The sequence below is a fragment of the Dioscorea cayenensis genome, chromosome 14 (genome assembly GCF_009730915.1).
Source record: "Dioscorea cayenensis subsp. rotundata cultivar TDr96_F1 chromosome 14, TDr96_F1_v2_PseudoChromosome.rev07_lg8_w22 25.fasta, whole genome shotgun sequence".
In the NCBI taxonomy this organism is placed as follows: Eukaryota; Viridiplantae; Streptophyta; class Magnoliopsida; order Dioscoreales; family Dioscoreaceae; genus Dioscorea; species Dioscorea cayenensis.
In genome coordinates, this window is record NC_052484.1 from 21,117,650 (window position 1) to 21,141,782 (window position 24,133).

The 24,133-nt window shown below is 35.6% G+C and overlaps 4 protein-coding genes and 1 non-coding gene across 6 annotated transcripts; 1 reads left to right on the forward strand and 4 right to left on the reverse strand.

Moving 5' to 3' along the window:
- Positions 1 to 1,589: 1,589 nt before the first annotated feature.
- Positions 1,590 to 3,561, forward strand: LOC120276543 (UNC93-like protein 1). Its single transcript, XM_039283306.1, has 2 exons — positions 1,590 to 2,936; positions 3,068 to 3,561. Exons 1-2 carry the CDS (start codon positions 1,741 to 1,743, stop codon positions 3,333 to 3,335), a joined length of 1,464 nt encoding a protein of 487 aa, XP_039139240.1. The 5' UTR covers positions 1,590 to 1,740; the 3' UTR covers positions 3,336 to 3,561.
- Positions 3,562 to 4,128: 567 nt separating this feature from the next.
- On the reverse strand, positions 4,129 to 4,210 carry TRNAS-AGA. Its single transcript has one exon. It is a non-coding gene; the product is annotated as a tRNA-Ser (tRNA).
- A 4,220-nt stretch (positions 4,211 to 8,430) lies between these two features.
- LOC120275783 (zinc finger CCCH domain-containing protein 19-like) lies at positions 8,431 to 12,366 on the reverse strand. Its single transcript, XM_039282481.1, has 3 exons — positions 12,115 to 12,366; positions 10,564 to 10,674; positions 8,431 to 10,478 (listed from the first exon to the last, which is right to left on the reverse strand). Exons 1-3 carry the CDS (start codon positions 12,220 to 12,222, stop codon positions 8,571 to 8,573), a joined length of 2,127 nt encoding a protein of 708 aa, XP_039138415.1. The 5' UTR covers positions 12,223 to 12,366; the 3' UTR covers positions 8,431 to 8,570.
- Positions 12,367 to 12,991: 625 nt separating this feature from the next.
- On the reverse strand, positions 12,992 to 18,077 carry LOC120276305 (translocon-associated protein subunit alpha). Its single transcript, XM_039283026.1, has 8 exons — positions 17,920 to 18,077; positions 16,558 to 16,716; positions 16,415 to 16,465; positions 14,997 to 15,085; positions 14,567 to 14,644; positions 14,250 to 14,453; positions 13,382 to 13,453; positions 12,992 to 13,291 (listed from the first exon to the last, which is right to left on the reverse strand). Exons 1-8 carry the CDS (start codon positions 17,984 to 17,986, stop codon positions 13,244 to 13,246), a joined length of 768 nt encoding a protein of 255 aa, XP_039138960.1. The 5' UTR covers positions 17,987 to 18,077; the 3' UTR covers positions 12,992 to 13,243.
- Positions 18,078 to 19,043: 966 nt separating this feature from the next.
- LOC120275952 (E3 ubiquitin ligase BIG BROTHER-related-like) lies at positions 19,044 to 23,652 on the reverse strand. Of its 2 annotated transcripts, XM_039282689.1 has the most exons (8): positions 23,389 to 23,652; positions 23,027 to 23,303; positions 22,890 to 22,933; positions 21,380 to 21,436; positions 20,530 to 20,571; positions 20,340 to 20,461; positions 20,157 to 20,265; positions 19,044 to 19,304 (listed from the first exon to the last, which is right to left on the reverse strand). In XM_039282689.1, the coding sequence occupies exons 1-8, from the start codon at positions 23,572 to 23,574 to the stop codon at positions 19,248 to 19,250; spliced, it is 894 nt and encodes a 297-aa protein (XP_039138623.1). In that variant the 5' UTR covers positions 23,575 to 23,652; the 3' UTR covers positions 19,044 to 19,247. The 2 variants fall into 2 exon arrangements, with proteins under 2 accessions (XP_039138623.1, XP_039138624.1); XM_039282690.1 differs by lacking the exon at positions 21,380 to 21,436 and having other exon boundaries at positions 23,389 to 23,651.
- Positions 23,653 to 24,133: the final 481 nt, after the last annotated feature.

Here is a 24,133-nt window from a genome sequence, read left to right on the forward strand (position 1 = left end):
TCTCTCAAGCAAATAGTACTTAATAATCTAAGCAAATTAATATAAATCTTCATAAAAAAAATAACTGAATAAGTAAAACAATTTCAAGTGCCTGTATTATAAAAAAACTTACAACAATTATAAAAAACAATCATATTTTAAATAGTTAAATATATGGGTACATAATTATAATTTAATCTTAAAAACACAACAAAGCCGAGACAAAGAGTTTTCAAAATTTAGACAAGGAGAATAAGGATAGAAATATGAGATAAAAGTAAAAACGATCTAAAATGAAATTGAAAGTAAAGAACATAAGGAAATAAAGAACATAAAATATTACCACCAATTATGCATGTCAAGGAAAAAAATGATAATATGAGAATTTTACATTGCTAAAACTTTCACACCCACCTTGCAATTAGTTTCACACCTCCATCTTTATAAATCACTTTTTTTTTTTTTCTTACTAGAGAAAATAATTATAAAAGGACCACTCACTTTGCATGATTTATATATATATATATATATAAATACCGAATACGTGAAAGTGTTTCATGTTTTTTTTTATGCGAAGTGATTAAATTTACACTTACCGTATGCCCCATAATTGATGGTAAAAATGAATTAATTAAATGTTTAAATCTATTATAGAAAGCACAGCACCACCAAAGGGTTATGCATTATTTTAGCGTGTGAATCGGTAGCAATCACAAAAATAACAAATTAAGTTGTACTGTTTCCTCAATTACACTGCATCACTCAACATAGATTAGATCACAAATCCAATTAATTTGATTTAGCCTTTATTTAATCAATTCTATTGGTCCGTCAATAACAACAATATTGATGTCTTGTGATTTCCTTCATGGAAAGAGACAAAAACTTAGCTGTAAATTGATACACTGAAATTCCACCCCCTCCTATACAGATGCAATCGGTATTTGATTTTACTTCACGACAAATACTTTAAGTACAATGAAAATTGTCCATCAAAGAGTTTTTGTTTTTTTTTTTTGAAAAAAATAAATAAATCATATTTATTAAAAAGCACGTTCATACAAAGCACCAATAATGGACGTCAAAAATCAACTCACCAGAAATAGAGAAACGAACACATAACACAACCAAACAACTAAAAAGTAAAAACATAAATAGCCAACTAGAAGGACAGATCTCTTTAAGGCCAAAGACACTACAGCAACACTAGCCCTCTCATCCGAGAGTTAATAAAAATATTTTATCAAGCCAACGTTTTAATTAATTTTTAATATGTAATGCTTATCATCCAACAGATTAAATTAAACCCTGTTTAAATTAAATGATTAAAATCATGAAAACATCCTTTTAAATTTGTTTTTTTTTTTAAAAAATAAATATTCATTTTGGATTCATCGGCCCAAATGGCAATCAAATATTAATTCCATAAAAGATAAAGGTCAGCACAGCATTTAAAAAAAAAATTTTTTTTTTGATTAAAACAAAAAATATCACTTTAAATATACAGATTTGTATCTGTTCTTATCCAATTAACTTTCAAATAAATGAAGCAAAACATTTTTTTTTAAAAAAAAAAACAAGTTAAAAGGTTCAAGAGATCCGAAGTGGATTCTTCTTCTCCACATCCTATTTAAACAACATCAACAACAACAACAACAACAACAAAAACAACAACTTTCTCTTTGATCACTACTTTCTTCTTATATTTTTCTTAATTTATTATCACTTTCAAAGTCCTCTGGGATTTGATAATTTAAGAACATGGGGTGGGGATCCGGCGCCGGAGGAGCCATGAAAGAAGAAGAGGAGATTAACGGAGAGCATCATACACTCCAAACACCGCCGGCGGGGAAGTTCCGATTGAACTCACCATTAGTTCAAGTATGTCTCATTGGATTAGTATGCTTCTGCTGCCCGGGCATGTTCAACGCTCTCTCCGGCATGGGCGGTGGCGGCCAAGTCAACCACGACGCCGCTAACAACGCTAACACCGCCCTTTACACCACCTTCGCCATCTTCGGCGTCCTTGGCGGCGGCATCTACAACGTCCTTGGTCCTCGCCTCACACTCCTCTCCGGTTGCTCCACTTACGTTCTCTACGCCGGATCTTTCCTCTATTACAACCACTACCAGCATCAACTCTTCGCCATCATCGCCGGTGCCATCCTCGGCATCGGCGCAGGGCTTCTCTGGGCTGGACAAGGCGCTATCATGACATCATACCCTCCGGCGACTCGCAAAGGCACTTACATCTCAATTTTCTGGAGCATCTTCAACATGGGCGGCGTCATCGGCGGGCTCATCCCTTTCTCTCTCAACTACAACCGGACCACCGCCGTCTCCGTCAACGATGGCACTTACATCGCCTTCATGGCTTTCATGTTGGCCGGTGCTGTTCTCTCCTTGGCCATCCTGCCACCGAGGCAAGTGGTCCGTGATGATGGTTCAAGGGCGACCAACGTGAAGTACTCGAGTGTGAGCAAAGAGTCAGTTGAAATCCTGAAACTGTTCACAAACTGGAAGATGCTTCTGATGGTGCCGGCGTCATGGGCTAGTAACTTCTTTTATAGCTACCAATTCAACAATGTCAATGGATTACTGTTCAACCTCAGGACTAGTGGTCTTAACAATGTTTTCTATTGGGGTGCTCAGATGATTGGTTCTGCTTCCATTGGTTATGTTCTTGATTTCTCATTCAAGAGGAGGAGGGTCAGAGGTTTTGTTGGGATTGGTTTGGTGGCTTTGCTTTCCACTGGGATTTGGGCTGGTGGTCTTGCCAACCAGTTGAGGTACAAGGATGGTAATTGGCCGGATAAGCTTGATTTCAAAACCTCTGGTTCTAAGTATGCTGGTCCTTTTGTTCTCTACTTTTTTTATGGATTCTTAGATGCCATCTTTCAGACCCTTTGTTATTGGGTCATTGGAGCACTTGCCAATGATTCTGAGACACTCAGCAGGTTGGTGATTGGTTGTTCTGATTGTTCTTGTTCTTGTTGTTGTTGATGTTTCACTATTATTATGATAAAAAAAAAAAGATAAATTTTGTTTTAACATGTTGGAATCATTATTATTTATTTGTTTTGGTCAGGTATAGTGGGTTTTATAAGGGTGTGCAGAGTGCTGGAGCTGCAGTGGCTTGGCAAGTGGATACGCATAAAGTTCATCTGGTGACTCAATTGGTGGTGAATTGGTGTCTTACCACAGTGAGTTATCCTTTGTTGGTTCTGCTTGTGATTTTGGCTGTGAAGGATGAGGATACTGCTGTTGTTGCTGGTAAGGATGAAGAGAAGCAGCCTGTGCCTGCTGCTAAACCATCTGGTGATGCTTCTTCTTTAACTGTAGACCCTGCCAATTAACAAGGTCTTTAAGCCTGTCTCTTCACTTTAGTTATTGTTCCATTTGATCCCTCGTTAATAATCTTATATGTGGAATTGCAATTATTATAACACCATGAAATGTATTTAAGTATATATATATATATATATATTTCTTTTTTTCTGTTATTGTGTTGGTTCTGGTGAAAATATGAAATATTCTTGACTCAAATTGAGAAAGAAACAAGTAATTGGAGTTACTAGCTTACATGTGCAATGTCTTATATCTATTGTCTTTTGCTTGGGAATGGAGAATCTGTCAAGGCACGTATTTCAAATGGTTTGGCGGATGATGATGTTTCGAATCTAAAATTAGATAACTTTATTTAATCTGATTGATATATTGTCTTATTCTTATTCTTTTCTTTTTTTTTATTCTAATAATAACCTTTGATACTTACTCACATATGATATGGTGAAAAATGGAAACAAATGCATTGGAATGCCAATGCTCCAAATTAGAAAATTATTTGATTAAAAAAATAATAAATATGTGGGATTCTAAATTTGGAGTTAATATTTAATGATCTCAAATTTAAGGTAAAATTTGGAGATAAATTAGAGTTCAAATGAAATTTAAAATATAGTTGGAGATGATCCAAGAGAATGAACCATGCTTGAAAATTAAAATCCCCCACTCTAACTAACGTGAATTATTTTTCAAGCAATAGACATGATTCCATTCACATTCTTTATGCCTGATTTATTTCGTCAAGTTATTTCAAGATCTTAGATTTTTTTCATATTAAAAAAAAAAAAATACACAATACTAAAACGTGGACGGCAGGATTCGAACCTGCGCGGGCAGAGCCCACATGATTTCTAGTCATGCCCGATAACCACTCCGGCACGTCCACTTCATATTTGTTTGTTTCAAATAAAATATTTCTCTATTAATATTATTCATCCATGATCACCAAACAATATTTATCTTCTCTGAGTTTCAAATCAAAATTTAGTTTGGATGATATCTTTATCTTTAACAGATTTAAATACCAGTGCTTTAATGTTTCAGCTCCTTTCTAACACTTGCTAACCAAAATCCTATAAATTCCCATGATTGATAAAGCAGCTTACACAAAACCAAACATCTTCTTTTGATCGTGCGAGAACGAACAAGCAACGAAAATCAACTACAACATGAAAACCATCATCCATCAACCATGCGCATGCGCTCTCTAAAATCAATCAATCGAATCATAGAACAATACTAGCTAAATAACCAATAAACAAGAGTTCAATCAAAGTGATGATGATGATGATGATGATGATGAGACCGGGGACTGGGAGACTCCGATCTATCATCATCACTACTGACATCCTCCTCCTCAACAAACAGATCAAAGTAATATGTATACAAAGAGTAGAGTATGTAAACGGAGGAGACAGTCAAGGAAACAGCAGCCCCGATCTCAGACGGATTCGTCAAAGAGCGATTATGAACGAGATCTGACCTTGGTCCGCCGCCGGTGGTGAGCTTCTGGCGCCAACCCCTCACTAAGACATACAGGGACGTGAAGAAGAGCACTGTGAATACCTTTTGGATGAACACATTCCGTCGGCGGCGGTCAACACCGATCTCCTTCCTTCTTCTATCTCGCGTTGACCCCATCTCTAAACCCTTTACTTTCATATGTATATACTATATATATATATATATATAATAAATATAGTAATATATAGTAATGTATGAGTTTTATCAAAGACATGAGTAAAATCAAGAGTTTAAATCTGCTTATCAACATACACAGACACAGTTTAAATCCTACTTATCAACCCCCAACACCCCCACATCTGTATCTGTTCCAAGTATAGATACTTTTTTTTTTTTTGGTTTTAGGTATGTATATATATATTGTTGTTGAAGGTCATTCCAGCGCTGTCGATTTCAGGTATAGATATTTTTTTATTTTGTTGAAGGTCATTTAAGCATAGTGTTTTCGGATATAGGTATAAGGTCATTCGAGCATTGGAGCATCTGATACTTGAACATTGGCTCGAGGTATTTTCTCCTTTTTTTATAGATATATATAATTGGAAAAATTACAAATGGGATCGATGTTGCAAGTGTGTTTTTAGGGGAATGGATAACATATGTATGGCCAAGCGACTTTTTTATCTCTATCTATTTTTTCCATGATTGATAATCCACCCTCTCATTTTCTTCGCATACAAATAAAAACCCCAATCTACTAGCTAAATCTTGGAATCATATATAAACCGGAACACATTTAAATAAAAAACTTGGAATTGATGGAAAAACACATTGAATAGCAAATTAAATAAAATATTGAGTTTTTCCCTCATGTATTATAATAATATCGGATCAATATTATGAATGATAATATCTGATCTATCAGATAGATTCATTGTCGAGAATTGAATAGTATAATAACATAGAAAAATCTTTTATCCATTATCCATAAATAATCGGGATTCTTGCTCTTCGTATGGATTTTTTTTCTTCATTGTATGATGTTTAGCTTGGTTCTGTGAAAATCCTCTTTAGACATTTGATTGCAGTACTTAAAAAAATGGAGTGAAATCCACACAAATTGATCTATTGAAGAAGGGGAAATGGAGTGCTTTTTAATTTAAACGTAGATCTAATATATGACATGTTTATTGTCATCTATATAAAAAAAATACTATACAACTATAGAATAGTGGATTATTCTAGTTCTTTACTACCATACTATAGACTTCTGAATTCCACCCCTAATTGTTTCATTTAAGACTTGGAGTTTGAATCCCTTTCTTTCATTTCTTCAATAATCGATAAGAACTAATAATTCAAGTTTCAATTAAATTAATCATTTTGACTACGTAGATGATAAGTAAAAAACAGTAGGAACTAGAATAAAGAGTGCAGTAGCAATAAATGAGAGAATATTTACTTCCATAATCTCATTATTTTTTGTTTCACAATAACTCGGGATCTAATCTCATAAAGATGAGAAATTTAACTCCTATAAATTCAATGGGATGAATTGAGATATTGAATTGATTGGATCAATATTATGAATAATAATATCAAATCTATCAAATAGATTCATTGTTGAGAATTGAATAGTATAAAAACATAGAAAAATCTTTTATCCAGAATAATCAAAACCGGGATTCTGCTCTCCCTATGGATTTTTTTTCTTGAAGATCCTCTTTAAACATTTGACTGCAGTACTTAAGTATGAAAATCTCTTTGACTTGCTGATAAATTTCTTCTACATTAAATTTTTATCTTGAAAAATCATATAGTTCCTTGCCCTCCATATTGAATATATACCTCTTTTGTGGTTGATGGTGAATGAAGTTGATAAGATCCTTTCGGATGCTTTGTTTGATGTTTATCAGGCTGTCATTAATAGGAGGATTGTTCATTTGCAAGTCATGGATACTCAATTACTACTAGCTAAGGGGTGAGATGATCACTCAAATCCGGGGGATGAGTGTTGTGAGGGCAGATATACAACTACTGAGGACTGGAATGCAAACATTGCAGACTATAAGTAACTGTCTCCGGAGAACATGATGGATATGAACCACAGGCTCGCTAGTCTTGATGACCTTGTTGCGAGTCTTGATGACCGCATCATGACCCTGGATGGTCGCTTTAGGAGCCTGGATGGCTGTTTTTTTGTTGAATTGCAGGTGGGCTCAAGTTGATTCTGCTGTTGGGATTTGCTGCTGCTGCTCGTTACCGAGAAATCTTACCCCGATGTGGCTCGTTGCCCAACGAGGCTTGTTGCCTAAAAAATTTGCCGGACGGGGCTCATTGTTAAGAAAACTTGCCCCGACGTGGCTCTTACTTAGAAAACTTGCCTCATGTAGGTCGTTATCTAGTTAACTTATGTGGTTAATAGATTAAGAAACAAAATATTTAGGAAATTGTGTTTGTTGCTTCTTCTAGATTAATTAATTGAGTCTTCAATGATTTTGATAAAATAATAATGATACTAAAATAAATATTTAAGATAATTATGATTAAAAATATGATAAAGTTTGATATATATATATAATTTATTTATTTATGATGTCATTCAGTCCAACCAGAATACCAGTGTCATCCGGTCGGACTGACTGACCCATGACCCAAATATGAGACTGATTCGTGATCTGGTCCGGTTTTAAAAACATTGATATTTGTTATTGTGGGTTCACTTGTTTTGCTCCCATTGACTAGAATGTATGACTTGGATAGTTTTTTAACATTTGACTTGAAAAATCTGTTTTTTTTTTTCATATGCATTAGTGCATTTTACATAGACTCAGATTTTACATGATACTTGTTTGAATGATAGATATATCACTTAGGGCTTATTTTATTTTATACTTTTATTTTAATGGTAATGGCAACCAAATTTAAGAATTAAATTAAGCATACTTAGTTCTAGTTTTGTTTTGAATTTTTTTTTGTTCATGCCTTATCTCATCCTCACATAATTAGATATTCAATATTTCTTTTTTTGATGGCTAATTACGAGCGTGGTTTAACTTATGTGGTTATCATCATCTATTTATGATTAATAGATTAAGAAAAAAAAAATTAGGGAATTGTGTTTGTTGCTTTTTCTATATTAATTATATAATTATGATTAAAAATATTATAAAGTTTGGTATTGTTTATATATATGTTTTTTATTTATTTATTTATGACATCATCCGATCCAACCAGAATGGGTCATCAAGTCGGACTGACTGACCCGTGACCCAAATATGAGACTGATTTGTGATCCGGTTAGGTTTTAAAACCATTGTTGTTTTGCTCATGTTGACTAGAACGTTATGACTTGGATAGTTTTTAACATTTGACTTGAAAAATCTGTTTTTTTTTTTTCATATGCATTAGTGCATTTTACATAGACTCAGATTTTACTTGATACTTGTTTCTTGTTTGAAGTTTCTTTCTAGGGGAAGGGATAAGATATTATATATAGGCCAGGCAGGCCTTTTATCTCAATCTATTTTTTTTCTCCAAATGTTGGCCGCCAATCTGATTTATTATCTCTTGAAGCAAAATGATCTGTTTATTATAAAGGGATCAAAAATTCTTTTATCGAACCACACACACAGGAACACATTTAAATAAAAACTTGGAATTTATAGAAACGTGAAAACCATACAATGGTAGACTTAGACTTGTTTGCTTCTTAGTTTACAGCAACAAAAATAAATAAATGAGAAAAAAAAAAAAGATGATCATCAAACAAATACAAATATTCAAGAGAACAAAAGGCCGACCTTCCTAGCAAAGTCATCTTCATCCTCTTCATCATCATCTTCATGAACATCTTCAATATCATCCTGAAAAGTAGTGTTCTCACCTTCGTCTTCTTGTTTTGAGTCTCCAGCATCAACTGGTTCAAACTCAGACTCTTCTTCATCTTTATGTTCAGATTTCCTCGGGATTTGGTTTTCCATATTATCTACAACCACACTGTCCACCATATCAGCAATGTCTTCTTCTTCCTCCTCCTCTTCTTCTTCTCTACATGAATCTTGATCATTAGGCAGTTCCTCATCCTCTGCGCGTATTTGACCCTCTTCTTCTTCATCATCCAAGTCCAGAGGAATGGATTGCATGTTACTTAACACTGACAATGACAAGGCAGGATTAACATTATTATCACCCTCTTCATCTCTACTGATTGTCGAAGCCACTCCTCTTTTCTGCTTCAGAATGGTACTCAGAGGCTTTGGACCTTCAAATGAAAAAGAAGCTTCAGGTTCCTGGTGGCCAACTTGCTTCTTTAACACTCTGCCTTTATGCTCCCCTGAACTTAAACAGCTCTCAGCATCCTTTAAACCTTTCAGTTCTGCAAGACTCTTTGGACCAGCAAAGTTTAACTGTTCCGCATCTTCTATCAGAATCGATTTGCCACCAGAACTCCAAATATCTGCAGACCTAACTTCATCTGGTTTCCATTTTATCCTTTCTGAGAGCCTCCCCCGATGGCTCATTGGCCTCCCCGGTGACACTCTGCCCTGGGACCTTCTCCAGTCACTTTCCCTCTCAGGCTGTATATCAGCAGGCCTATCTGGTGACAATCTCCTCGAAGCCGATATTCTCCCTTGTAGACGATTTCTTATGGAGCCTTCCTGATGGTTATCCTGTCGATCCCTTTGAGAGTCACGACGCTGATTTCTTTCTTCAGCATTGCAGTCATTCCTCCTAGAGGTTTCACCACGACGATCAGGGTGTAAACCAGAGCTTGAACCATTCAGTCTTCTTTGCTTCATTAACCGAAGACGCAAATCAGACCCATCCACCTCATCACTGCTTCCACTTCTTAGCGGTAGTTTTCCTTCACGAACACAACTTCTTTGACCAACAAACATTTCAGCAGAGCTCCTTTTGCCCCTACCAAACTGGTTGGATACCTGCTCATTACGGTCACAATCACTCAACCTGTGAGACTGATCACTTTCACAGTCCTGGTGCTGGTAATCTAAATCATCTGTGTGGACCAAATTCCTTCTGCTTTGAAGCAGTGGTCTTCCATGATTAGCTTCATCTGCGAGAGCATCAGAACCAGAAAGGCCCCCCAACAACTGATCATCAGCTTTTCGGTAAATCTGGAGCTGTTCAGTGCCTGGCTGAGACTGGCGATTTGGAGGCCTCTGAAGATCAACACCCCCGCTGAGAGGACCCTTAGTCTGCTGTGGTCTTGGGTGCACACCTTTTGGTGGTTGATATGGCAAGTGTTTCAAACCTGCCTGACCATTATTTACAGCCGTTTCAGCTCTAGCAACACGATTTGTTGAAAGACGTAGTCCTTCAGCTGGCATATCAACATTTATTTTTGATACATTCTGCTGAGCAGTCCACTCCTTCAAAGGGGAGCCCCTGAGTGCCTGCAGTGTGCGAGATGGATCGTTGGTGGATGTAGAAACCTTTGCTACTTGTTGCATGGTTGAAATATCAGTTGGCTTTGGCCCATGGGTGAAAGGGCACCAGTCCCCTTTCAGACAGAGTCCCTTTTGGAAATAATAACAAGGAACATTCTGTTTATTTACATTATACGTCGCAGTAGTGGGTGCTGGGCCTTGCGTAGATGCTGCTGCACTTTGCAAAGCTGGTGCCGCTGGCCCAGGTGTTCCTGGATTTCCATAGAGGCCATCTAGTGGCTAAAGAAAGAAAATAAAACTTCAAATTGTGCTTCCAAAGTGTAGCTGTGTAATGGTTAATAAAAGCAGATGAAGAAGTGGTTACCGGATGTCTGAAAGAACATTTAGAGTTTAAGCAGCTCCCATTCAACCAATACCAACAATCCCGAGGGTTAAGCCTGGCACCATCACTGTGGCGAAACTCACATTCTACTCCCTGAGAAGACAAATTGCTGCAATGTTACAGCCAAAAAGAAATAGAGAACACATTGACATTTGACAGAAAGATTATAACTTGTAACTTAAGCCCTGAGTCTCATGTGCAAACACATGCACAAGGCAAGTGGTACTCACATGCATCAATCCAAGCATTTTCTAAGAAATCAAGAAACACCAGAATTTACTGAAAGTATTCCATAAATGGATGTTTAGTTGATTAAATATGAGACATCTTCAAGTTGACTAATGTGCAGCAAGAATATTGCTAACTGATCTTTTTAATTGGTTTGCACTATACTAATAACATGACAAGAAGATATTTAAACTTAAAACATCATAGGCATTGAATTTGGTGATTAAGCAGGTGGTCACACACTTAAAAAACAGGGAAAGAACCAGAAAGCCTATGCCTTCAAAATAAGATCCTAAACTATAGGAAGTTCAATCTCATACTAATACTCACTAAGAGACAAATAATTCTTGCGTTCTCAACCAAATGTCAAAACACTAACCAACTAAATCCAAACTGCTTGCTCTATGAAACGGAACCATAAAAGACCAAAGTGACAGACATAATTTTGGCCATTCTACACACCTGAAAATTTTGAAAAAAGAACAAGGATTCAAAACTGAACCGCCCCTAGTGTGGCAAAGTATTTCACCGTATCATGTACCCTTGTTTATATTCATGAATTTTAATTCACAGAATCGATCAATTCCATGAAGATGTTACTAAATAATTTCTCAAACATGGAAACTTGCATTCATAAAACAACGCAAGCCATACAAGTTGAAAGATTTCTTGGTTAAAAAAAAAAAAATCCTATTAAAACTAAGCTTTCCTTGAAATGCATTCACTAACATCACCTTGAATAAATTAAGACTTAAGAATTAGAAAGTAAAACATATAGAATGCCAACTTATAACTGCAAGCTGCAAAAGATGATCTTGAATCACCAGCTACTAAAAAGCTAATATTTTGGCCCAAACTCACAGCAAATCAAGCAGATAGCCAGAGCATGCTAGAGAATTCGAGTGCCGAAAGACCCAAACACCTGACAAATCTTACATCTCAATAGAAACTCTGAATGATCAACAACTATTATAGTAAAACCTGACGCCCAAAATTACAACCAAATCCAATAAGCATCCCATAACAGCAACTCATCAAGGCCCTTGTTTTTCCAAATCCAAAGCATCAAAAACCCTAACTTTAAGCCACCACTGTCACCCATAACAGCAACTCATCAAGGCCCTTGTTTTTCCAAATCCAAAGCATCAAAAACCCTAACTTTAAGCCACCACTGTCACCCCAGAACCCAATTCCTCGCAGACAACCTCATCAATCGAAGTACATAAAACAGATCGAAGAGACCCCCCAACACAAAAGAAGAAGAAGAAGTAGAAGAAGAAGAAGAAGAAGAAGAAAAAGGGGAACCTTTTTGCATGTGACCGGGGAGGCAAGGAAGTAGATGCAGTCGGTGCTTCTCCTAAGCGCCTCCTCTTCCGCGGTCAACGGCTTACCTGCGGCGGCGGTCACGTCCATACTCCGGCGGGATCCGATACACAATCAAGACCTCCCTTTCGCCGTATGTGTGTGTGTGTGTGTGGCTCCACCTTGATCGGATTCAGAGATAGATCCGATCCAATCCTAGATAAAAAGAACTCTTTATGGCCTTTTTATTAGTAATAATAATAATAATAATAATAATAATAACACAAAATTGGACGATGCTGGAGCATGGAGCGTCGTTTATCAAAGACGCCCATGTTCTCCATATAGTCCCGGATCATGCCACCTGGATTTGTATATCAATCTCGAGGCAAAGCTCTTACAGCCTTACCACTGTTTGTTCCATAAAAAGACCAGAGGTTTGACTTAAAAAAAAGCTCATGTATATCGGAGTATATATACTTTATATATTAATCGTATCCTCTAAAAATCTCTGTTCTCAAACATTTCTTTGGAAAGGACAATTGCCAGCCTTCTATTGGTGGACAATTCTTTGTTTTTTTTCTTCTTTTTCTTCCAATTTTCTTAACATATATATCTTTAATAAATCTTATTAATTGTTTGTGCTGTTAAGAGCGTAGAAATTAAATTAATTCTGGGAATTCTAGAGCCTCATCAGCAGGAAAGAGAAAAAGATGATAAAATGACGCAAGAAAAAGAGGAGGAAGCCTTATCAAATACGTTTTCTTTTCTTTCATCTGCTTCTCTTTAAATAATTTAATGCAAAGAAGCAAGTTCTCTCTATTTTATCTCAGTTCCAACTTCCAACCCTGTAAAACCACAGTTTGTATAAACTCATAAATTTTGACAAAATTCGCTCTTGCAAATACTTTATTTTATATAGTTCACTTCACATCGATATTTCCACAAATAAAGGAAATAGCCCCTAGAAGTTTGTTGGAAAGCATACAGATCCGAGCATTCCTAAAAATCCAGGTTTTCCTCACAACATCTGGTCTGGATAAAAAAACTGTGTCAAGTTTCCCACTCTAAAACCATACTGCTACGCAACACTCAATCACGCTTGCAGCAGATCACCGGCGGGCAAACCTATCTACTTCTTCTTTGATTTACTTGACAGCGATTTTGAATAGGCAGTTCCCTGTGGCACAAAAACACAAAATGTATCGATTCATATTGTTGACTGAGCTCCCAAATTAAAAGAGAGGAAAAATTCAATCCATCCACTCACCTGCAGCCACTCGTCCATATTGGCATCAGCGTTCCTGGTCCCTACTTCAACTTTGGTTGCTTTCTTAGTTTTCTATGCAGGGAATCAAAATTTTCAGGTAAACTGTCAGATTTATAGCTGAAAACAAGATAGCATGACAATTTCAAACAAGAGGATGACAAATATCAGTGTCCAATTCAGTAATATTTCATCAAGAATGATCACATTATTCAAAGATCATACCATCAACTCACCAAGACAAAATCAGCATAGATTCACTTTTAAATTCATGGAGAAAGAATTGGTAATAGTAGTTACATGAAAGATTGGTTTCTGATTGGTTATAAAGATTGTTAACAACATAAACCTACTGCAAGAAGATTAAAGATTTGCATATGGTAATGGCAGAGGTAGATGTTTCACACAGAAGACAACAAAAATAGTAATGCGGAGAGAGATGTTCCATATTGAAGATAATGAAAATCTGGATCAAGAAAAAGAAAGAATAAATAAAAATACCATAAAATATGATGCATAAACATATGTTCCTAGCATACATTATTATATTTAGAAATGATACTAATGTTGCATAACAAAGATAACACACAATCATTGTATGTAGCTTATAATAACTGTAAAAGTGATACCATGTGTCCTATGTACAGTGACAAAAGAGGCTCATAGTTTCATAGGAGAAAATTGCTAGCCGGAGTTCACTTGAGGAAAATGTTGCATCTGTACTTTTCTAAAGTTTGAATGATAAATCAGAAGAAAAAATATAGTAGGAATCAATAGTTGTTGAAATGATTCCTTGAAATTTTGCTTCACCTGCAATATTTACACACAAATATATGTATATATACAGCTGATAGCGAATTAAAAAAAATACCTTTGAGAAGTGTTGAATTTGTCCATATGCCCACAATCCAAAAATGCCAATGAGTGCAGCTCCAAGAGTAACAAGGAAAACAGACTCAACACTAAGGAAACCCCCAGCTTCAACCACTTCTATGGAACCATTATAGAAGGTACCCTGATATAGTTGCTGGTCAATCTCATATACTATAGTACCAACTAAATCAAATGCACCGGGCTGCAGTGAAAAAGGAAAATGTCAGGTTCACATATATGCAAATTATAGGCTTAAAGCAAAAGCAAGAGGAATAATTTATCTAAGGACAATAATAAGCTCACTAAATCAAATACCTGCAAGAATTTGCTTACAGCAAATATGTAAGGGAATGCAGCTTGAGCAGAAACTGGAACTGAAGCATTGTAAAACTCCTGTGATGACAACAATCAAACAAATTTCATTTTAGAATCCACATTTAGTGCATAGCCTTCAGAAGAAAGTTGACCAGAAACATATAAAGATCTTGCAAACATAAGACGGCAATATATAGATACCAACTACATAAAAGGGAACCTAAATAACAAGAAACCCCAAGTTATAGAGATTCCTGAGCCCTCATAAAAATAAAATTTTATTTCAAAGGAAAAAAAAAGTTAATTTCACAGTGCACTTCAAGAGAAAACTTTATTATCTCCACAAAAGGAAGGACAACAACGAATCAAGATAAATTCAAGGGCGTGAAGCTTCATAAGCTAAAGTAAAAACAAGTATGTGCAAGCAAACCTGAGCAGTCAGATTTTGAACAAGCATACGATGGTCATACAGGAAATGGACAGTGGCCCTTATCCCAATAACATTCAAAGTTGCTTCACCTACATTTTATAAAGACAAGAAATAATAACCAAAAAATCAGTCATCATTGAACAAACTGTAATTGTGCACAATAAAATAACTTTCACACCGAAAGCCATCATCTAAAGAAAGATCGCTCATGCGTGCCATACTAAAAGACACCCAATAAATTATCAACAATGAATGAAAAAGTACTAAACTACTAACTGGTCAAGTTCCAACATGCCATGATACCTGCCAGAACTTAATGACTAATTTAATCTGACACTATCAGTTTTCAGTTTCCTAGGTAATAGCTTAGGAAAGTTAGAGAATTGGCTACCAACTTTATGTTTCTTAATTAAAGAAACTAGAGTTAACTGCTCGTTTGATTACCTTTTCTTTTGTGAAATTGAGGTTGAAAATCCAATAAGAATGACAAGAAACCATTTCCAACAACATTGAGAAGTAATATCGCTAATTTAGATGAGAAACATAAACTATGGACCAGATGTAACAGATTTCTAAGGAGAAAAGGAAGTATGAAAAGAAGAAGAGAATGTAGGGAAGCGGGCAAAAGGAACAAAAAGAAAAGATAGAGAAAGGTAGAAAACAAAAGTGAAATATACCTCCTGCCTCTCATTGTAAAGAAGATGTGTAAAAGTTGCAATCCACTTTAACTCAATGATGCCAATCAGATAGCAAATTCAAGCATCTTTCAATTCCTTTCCTTTTGAAAGAAATTTTGAATAGCATGCTCATCCACAGAAGATGAAGTAAATGGTTACAGAAGGGGCAAATATCATTCGATGGATTTGTCTAGGTCTTTAAGCATTTTAATCACCTCTATCTTTCTAGGTAGTCATTCAAGCATGATTTATGGTACCCTTGAATGAAATCAATACTTCAAATAATCAAGTGACTAGAAGGCTATATAACATTTCAATTGTGGATTAAATTGAAATACCCATACCATGAACCCTTGGGTTTGTCATTGAAAACCACTAAACCAATCAAAACAAAAACTTAATTAGGTACTCCAGTTAAAAGTGCAGCTAGCATGAAACCAGCCAGTTCATCTTTTATGAAACTATTTAAAATAACAAACTAACATCCGGTTGAAACAAAGGCAATGCTGCATAAGTGAGGATATTTGCAAATATTGCTCGCACAAATCATTGGAATGAGTCCAAATTACTCTCTGAGAATGTAAATGTTCAGTTGTAGACCTATATGATTCACGATCGCTGCCTAAGAATGGTTGAGACCATAAAATGTTACAGGCAGCCACCTTGACAATTCCATATGGTTGGAACATAATACTAATAATATCATTGAATAACAAACCAAAAAGGCTACACGAACTTTACCTTCATTATGCAACCCAACCAGCAACTCAGTTTCTTCACCTGCAGGAACCACTGCAACCACAACAGCTTGGTCCTTGAATAATCTCATGGAGGAAAAACAATGAATGCAATTATTTAATTCCTTCCACTCAGGCTGTACTTACATCTTGCGCCATTTTTTGGAAACACACAAACTGTTGCTACCCCGGGGGCTGCACTAAAAGATCCATCACCAAAGTCTTGAAGATCATCACCAACTATGCCAAGGTCACCTCCTTCAGCTTCAGAAACACTGAAAGCTGCATCATCCTGACATCTAACCACTGCAGTGTACAACATGAATTTTTTAAGTTTTGGAATGCTACTGAAATGTATATCAGAGGATCCTGATGACTGATGCTTTTTATAATTGATTTCACCCCATCTCACCAGCTGATAATAGGGATTAAAAGTAGAAGGGGCAGCAAAACACTAATGGGAGAGACATCACTTATTAATTTCTTATTAATAATGGTAAGGAAATTTTCAACTCTTAAAGCTTTCTATCAAGAACATAAACTGTTGTGTAGCTTTCTTTGTGATAACTAAAAATTGAGTTAGCATTCAGCTGTTCGCAAGCCAAGATGGAAACACTCTTTAAAATTATTTGATACAAGAAATGCGTGCCATAAGTACTCCTAAAAATGGGGAGCATGTTGCTGACGTACCATTAAACAAGAAGCAGGTCAGACAATCACTACAAATAAACTTTGAGAACATTAGAAGATTCATCCGTCTTCTTTTAAATGCCAAAAAAAGAAGCATCATAAAAACCATGGCTTTCTTTTATTAATTAATAAGGTCTATCCACTTTTAGATATAAAAAAAAGGATAATGTCAAATTCATTTAAATCCTAAAATCATTGGCCATATAAATGTAGGAAGTCTATGTTGCACAAAAAAATTATAGAGTCGAGACAAATGGTTTCAAAATCTCCTTATTGAAGTATCAATTCTACGACACCAAGTGATCAACAAGCTGACCACAATAAGCATAGAAGTCCAAATTCCAGGATGGAAAATGCTTTTCTGAGAGGTCAGTAACAAATGTACACTTCTCTGCAGAACCATCAAGAAAATCAGAAGCTCATACAAAGCTATAGAAATGCATTAATTATAACTACAAACCTCCTTCCTTCACACCATAATTACACTTCCATCATGAAATCATTAGGTGAACACCCTTTTAAAAACTTCCATCAAGTCAATTTCCCCTACAAGAAAGATCTCCAAAAAGCCTTCAAAACAAAAATCGAAATTTTAAATTCCTAATCCCAGGAGACGACTGGCTTCTTGACATCTACTTCAAACCAAACCAAAAAGAAAAAAAAAAATGGGATAATCCTCGCCACTGATTTACCTAATTTAGAGCAAATCATAACAAAGAGAAAACACAAAGATAAAGAGAGTCACATAGTAGCTTTCATTGATCAAGATGAATCGCAGCAAGGAAAGGAGAGACATGGAATTGGCGAACAGGATGATACCTTGGAGGACCGGGGAGGAGATGAGCAAGAGTGCAAGAAGGAGAGTGATGAAAGCCCTAAACTCCATTGGAGTAGCGGACGATGGGGGCGGCCGCCAAGGGATGATGCCGCGAGAATGGAAAACCCGATCCCGTTTTAGGCTTTTAGCCAACAAGGTAAGGTATAGTATAGACTTTGGACTTGGAGGCCCTCAAATCAAAATGGGGCCCAATTATTCAAAGCGCCAAAATCAAACAGATGCTTTGAGATTCGTTTTACATAAAAGAGGCATTTATTTAGCTAGATTTTCAATTTCACGTCGCAAAGATAATTAATTTCTATTTACACCATGCGAAGAGAAGTTTTTTACAACTTATAAAAATATCATTTTAAAAAAAAAAAAGCATAGATGATTGATGCAGGTAAAATCCAAAATATGACATGTGAATGAATCTATAAAAGTTGTTATAAATATATAATAAAAATTATATTGACTTATACAGCTAATAATTTGTTTATACAATTATGGTGGTGGAAGTTCCATTAATTTTGGTTGATTAAGCTCTAGGATTTTAATCAAGTTTTAGAAGTTTTTCTGGGTATGCAAAAAACAAAGTTCGTAAAGACAAAAAAAAAACCTACAACTACAAGATGAAAAGGGTAGATACATAGTTACTCAAGATCAGCTGATATTGAATCAAAACACTAAATAAACTAAACCCAAACATACCATTACAATTTAAACAAATTTATATATATAAGAAATTTCATTCTGTAAAATATCCAATCCTTTTATTTAGAAAAAAATATCAAATGGTGAATACAAATGGATGAAAGATTATATATATATATATATATATATATATAGGCAAAAGAAATCATATATGTATATACACACAAATGCATGCTACATCTGAAAATACATATAAATATTAACCCCAGACATTAAGCGTGCCATTCGCAACAATTTGACTAGAATTCAATTGCATGTCACAAAGCTAAATTTTTTTCATTTTCCCTAATCCCTTGGAACATAAAACTTTAACCGGTAATCTGTTATTTAATTTTACAAGGACCTAAAAGCTTCATTTGATTTGATCAATGTGAATGTAAATGTAATATGGTTTACAAACAATGGCCTGCACTGGAGAGTCAGGAGATAATTATCAAATTATGAACATCATCTTGGAACATCCACAAGAACATCTAACCCCCAAACAACAAACTTTTATAGGGTCAATTACAAATAATCTTAAACATGTAAATTTCATTTGCCAAAAAGGCAAAAAGGAACAACAGCTGCAGGCTTTTTTAATAAAACCAGGAGTGTTCTTCAATCCAAAATAAGGTCATGCTTGTTGCCCATTCTCTGATGTAGAAACTTCAGTGCTGCAGACAGGGCATAACTGCACAGAAGAAAGAAGAAATCATAGTCAGCTACAGCAACAAAATTAGAATACATTAAAAAACCTCATTTCAACATTTCAAAATGTACATAAGAAAACTGGATGCATAGATTGACTTATTGTGATAAATCTGGTGATCTGTTTTTTCTTTCAGTGTCAAATCTTTGTCTCGTTCAAAAGCATATGGATAAAAACGTTTAAAAGTAAAAAAATTTCCACTGGAGATGAAGGCTTCATACATATATTGCAAGTTAGATGCAATGACTCTCTGATCAGGTGCGCAAGTCAAGTGAAATAGAAAAAATTTCCAATTAGTTGTTCTTCATATTTTCTGCCTCTATAATAATGCATAGTCGATTGGTTTGTCCACATGGACTTACTCGGGATTCATGAAAGCAACATAAATTTTGGTTCTCCTAAAATAGTAGTTGCGAAGGTTCATGAAAAAAATATGTGATATCAAGAGGAACTATTACATTAGGTAAATTGGAAAATTGAAAGATAATTTGAAATAGCAAACAGCAACAAAAATTTGGATAATTGGAAGCATTGCTCTGTCTGATCCACACCTACTCACCAATCCATTTATAATGTGTGGATCATGAGCTCCTGGTCAATACCTAGCCACTAAAGAAACATCTCTATGCCATCTTATTTGGGGGATTAGGTTGAGTCAGATTGATGAATTGGGTCAAAAAAAAACCTAACCCACTTGTGTGCCCTCAAAAACCAAACAATGGTGCTGCTTAGCAAATAAAATAAGACACACAGCAGTGCTCACCGAATTCACACAAGTATCAATTCCACATAAGAAAGTATCAATTCCAGATAAAATTTAAAATGCAAAAATACCTTGTTAATTTGCAGCCACTTGTTTATGCAGTCAGAGTGATATGCATGCTTACATGAAAGCACTACCAAAGAATCACCATCCTCATAATCCATTCGGCAAATGATGCATCTGTAACATATAGTTAGCATATAATTAAGTTAGGGTTTCTTGCACAAAAAAGTTATCTAAAAACATAAACTTACGGATCAGTATCTCCATCTTGAGCACTTTCAGCTTTGTAACCAACAGAAGGCAAAGAGGCAATTGTATCAGCAGAAAGGCCTCTGCTCTCAGTTCCAACTACTTCACCCAATGCAACAAGTTCCTGACATGATATTACCGCTTTTCATAAGCTTAATCCAGCACAAGCATGAAAGAAACAAAATTGCTAACCTCATATGATAACTCATCTGGGTCAACATCTTGCCAAGCATCCTGAAACATATTAGACAAAGAAAAGAATAAGAACTTATCCTTGCAACTGTAAAATTTTAGTTTCAGAATTGACCACACCACAAACAACTTTGGAAAAAAGAAGTCATATGGTAAGCACCGAGGCACATACGCAATTAGTATCATTGTCAAAAGAGAATGGGGTTTTGAGGTAAGCAAAATAATATCTAAAAAGGGGAAATATAACAGTTTGAGGACTGCTTGTGATTCTATTCATTAACAAACAATTTGAATCGAGTTTTCAGGGGAATAAGTTAAGAATGATTGAATATGGTGAACTCTGAAGATCTAACATCCAAAACAACGAACTGATAATGACAGGTATTGTGATTAAGATATTAATGATAATAATGGGATATAACCGCAAAGACCAGAAGACTTTGAGAAAGCCCCATTCACGTCAGCTTAAGGAGCAGAACCTATACTAAAAGACAAATGATCAACAACTCATATTCAAGTGAAAGTCTGACAACTGTTGCCAGTGGATGCCTACATGCAACTAAGAGTGAAAATAAGTTTAAAATAAGAGTAGCAGAAGTATGTCACACACACACACACAGTCTGGATGGACTTGGGGTAGAAACTTGACTTAGGCAATTTAAATAGAACTATAGAATGTGTTATAAATTACCACAACTAGAAACCGTGTGCTCATTAGAAGAATTACAGAATTAAGACTGATGATGACAAACTTCGTGTACCATGTAGATAAAATGGGCATGCTTCTTGAATGCTATGTAAATGTAAAGGATATAAATTGCATAACTATCATGAAATGAAATTCAATGACCTTCAGAGCATTATTGATCTCAGAACAACAGATAAATTGACGATCAAGAAGCCCGCACTGCAGCTTTCAAAAATTCAATTGAGAAAATATAAACGAATACAGCCTTTCACATTCAATTAAGGGAAATACTTAACCATGCTTCAATAGCCATATGTGATTCATGAATTCTATACTTAGAGAAGTCCTGACAAGGTGCATTAAACATGTGATCCTAATACACTAATTTCCTTGCCCAACTCCAGAAGTATAGTTCCATCCATAGAAAAATAAGCATCATTTCAGATTCTCAACCAAAACGAACTTTGATAACATAGGGCCCAGAAATACAACTTAGAAGCCCATCTTCTTCAGAAATATGAAGAAACATCAAATGGTCCTTAGAAAAGGAAAGCATGTAGAGAGCGATTTAAAGGATTTGACAATGCAAAAGAATTCATAAACAAGGCATATATGGACTAGAGACTAAAAGTTAGGACTTAGGAGACATCCCTCAAAATCAATAGCACAATAAAGTGCAAAGATGGTCAGTGCCCCTTGAACCCAGCAAGTAATGATGGCTATAACATGCTTCAAAATAATATCAACAACTTTACTACCCTATATGCATTCCAAGTTGTATCATATCAAGATACATTTTCTTCTCGTGAATTACTCCAACCATCACAATTGTCTACCACACAAGACAAGAAAAATAATCAAAAAAGAATTCTTCCCCAGCACCTGTGTTTGTAATCCACAGATTAAACAAGCATGGGGAAATGCATGTGCACATTAAGGCATCCAAAGAAAATTAAAAACAAAAAACAAATTGGTATTGTCAATGACTCAAGTAATTTTCAGAATTTTCTTCATTAATAATCACACTTCTCTTAAGAATTTTCCACTATATGTTTGGATCTGTCTATTCCAAATGTACCACAATCATGAAAAACTTGGCAAAATAGCCATGTTATATAAAACCAAATAACCATTTTGGGTGGTTAAGCATGATAATGCTAGCCATAATCCAAGCATGTTGTGGTTAAGATCCTAGTTTATAACTCAAAAAGAGAAAGATCATGCTAGAAAAGTCAAAAACATGGAAAAAGAGTTATGCGTATTAAAAGCTCCAAGAATAGTTTTACAATTGATTCAGGTGTGCATTATACAAATGAAAATGATGTTATGAGATGTAAATGAGAAATGTTAAGCATAAGCAATAACAGAACATATAAGCATTCAGCAAAAGACAGATATGAGAAATTGTAACACATAGGAAAACACATGCAGATGTATAGACATATATTAACACCTACATAGTTGCCTAATACTTACACATGGATGCTAGAAACCAGAATCAAATTAGCAACAAGAATTCCATTATTCAATACATTTCTGAGAGAAAACTCAGACAGTCAAAAATCTTGTATTTTTAAATGAACACAAAACCATTTCTGATTTTGATGTTCACATATGATTATCGTTTTAAATCAATTTGTAAAAAGAAATCACAGGCAACTCAGTTAAGTACCCGGGGATTTCCAGCATGATGGGCCCTGTGATGTTCCACTCCCCCTGAAGAAACATTCAGAGCAGAAGCCGATCATCAACAACATAACATCAAAAAAGTAAAACATAAACAAGAGATCATAAAGAAGGCGTCCTCACAATCATTCAAGCCGGCAAAGGCCATCAACCGAGCAGCGATCTCCTGCTCCTCCGCGTCCTGCAGCGCCCTAGCATACGCTTCATCGCTATCGAAATCCGCCGGATCGACAAGATGCCCATCTTCAACGAACTCATCCTCCTCATACTCCTCTTCATACTCACTCCCCTCCTCATGATCATGAACATCAAATTCCCCACCGTCTTCATAGCTCCCCACTGAACTCGCATAGTCACCACTTATTCCACGGCCGCTCATCAACATCAGGTACGCCGCCTCCTGCGCCAATCCCAGGCCATCAAAAAAATTCAAGAAAAAAGCAATGAAATCCAAACCATATGAAGGGATTAGTAAGGGATTAAACCTGTTCTTGGAGAGTGCGCGCAAGGGCAAGATCGGCATCCACTTGGCTGAGGTTAGTGAACGGCGTGCGGGTTGGCCGCGATACGGCTTGGGCAGGATCCCCATCGCCAGCGACAGCAGCAGCGTTGGTATTAGGATTCTGATCGGCGGACTTAGCTCCGGCGCTGAGCTCGTTCGAGTTCTCCATCGTGAGTGATTCGGCGAAGAAGAAGCAAATGGAGAGGTGGGTGGGGGTTTCAGCGAGAGAGAGAGCGAGAGCGAGAAGGGGATGAAGTGACGTGATATATAATAATTTCTAGGATGGATCCATGGAATTCATGAGTTTCTATTTTCTTTTTTTTATTATTATTTTTATTACTTGCCTTTTTTAAGTTTTGTTCTATAAAATAATATTTTAATCCATTTGGAAAACATCTCAACCCTTAATTTCGAATGTAAAGGATCAGATTTTGAAAATGCCTTTTTATAAAATAATATTAAATAAATAAATTCTTTGTTAATAATTTGACCGTTGTTAGTATCTTCCGCTCGAAAGACCCTTGCTTTGTCTTTGTTTACTTTGAATTTTTTTATTATTTTTTTTGTTAATGAAAAATATTGTTTTTTAAAAATATATATTCCTTTTATATGTAACTAAACAAAATTTTCTTATATATTTACTTTTGCAAAGCTGACTTGAAGCATATATACTCATAACTAATCACTACATTCTCTCAAAATATTATCCTATAAGAAAATAAAAAATA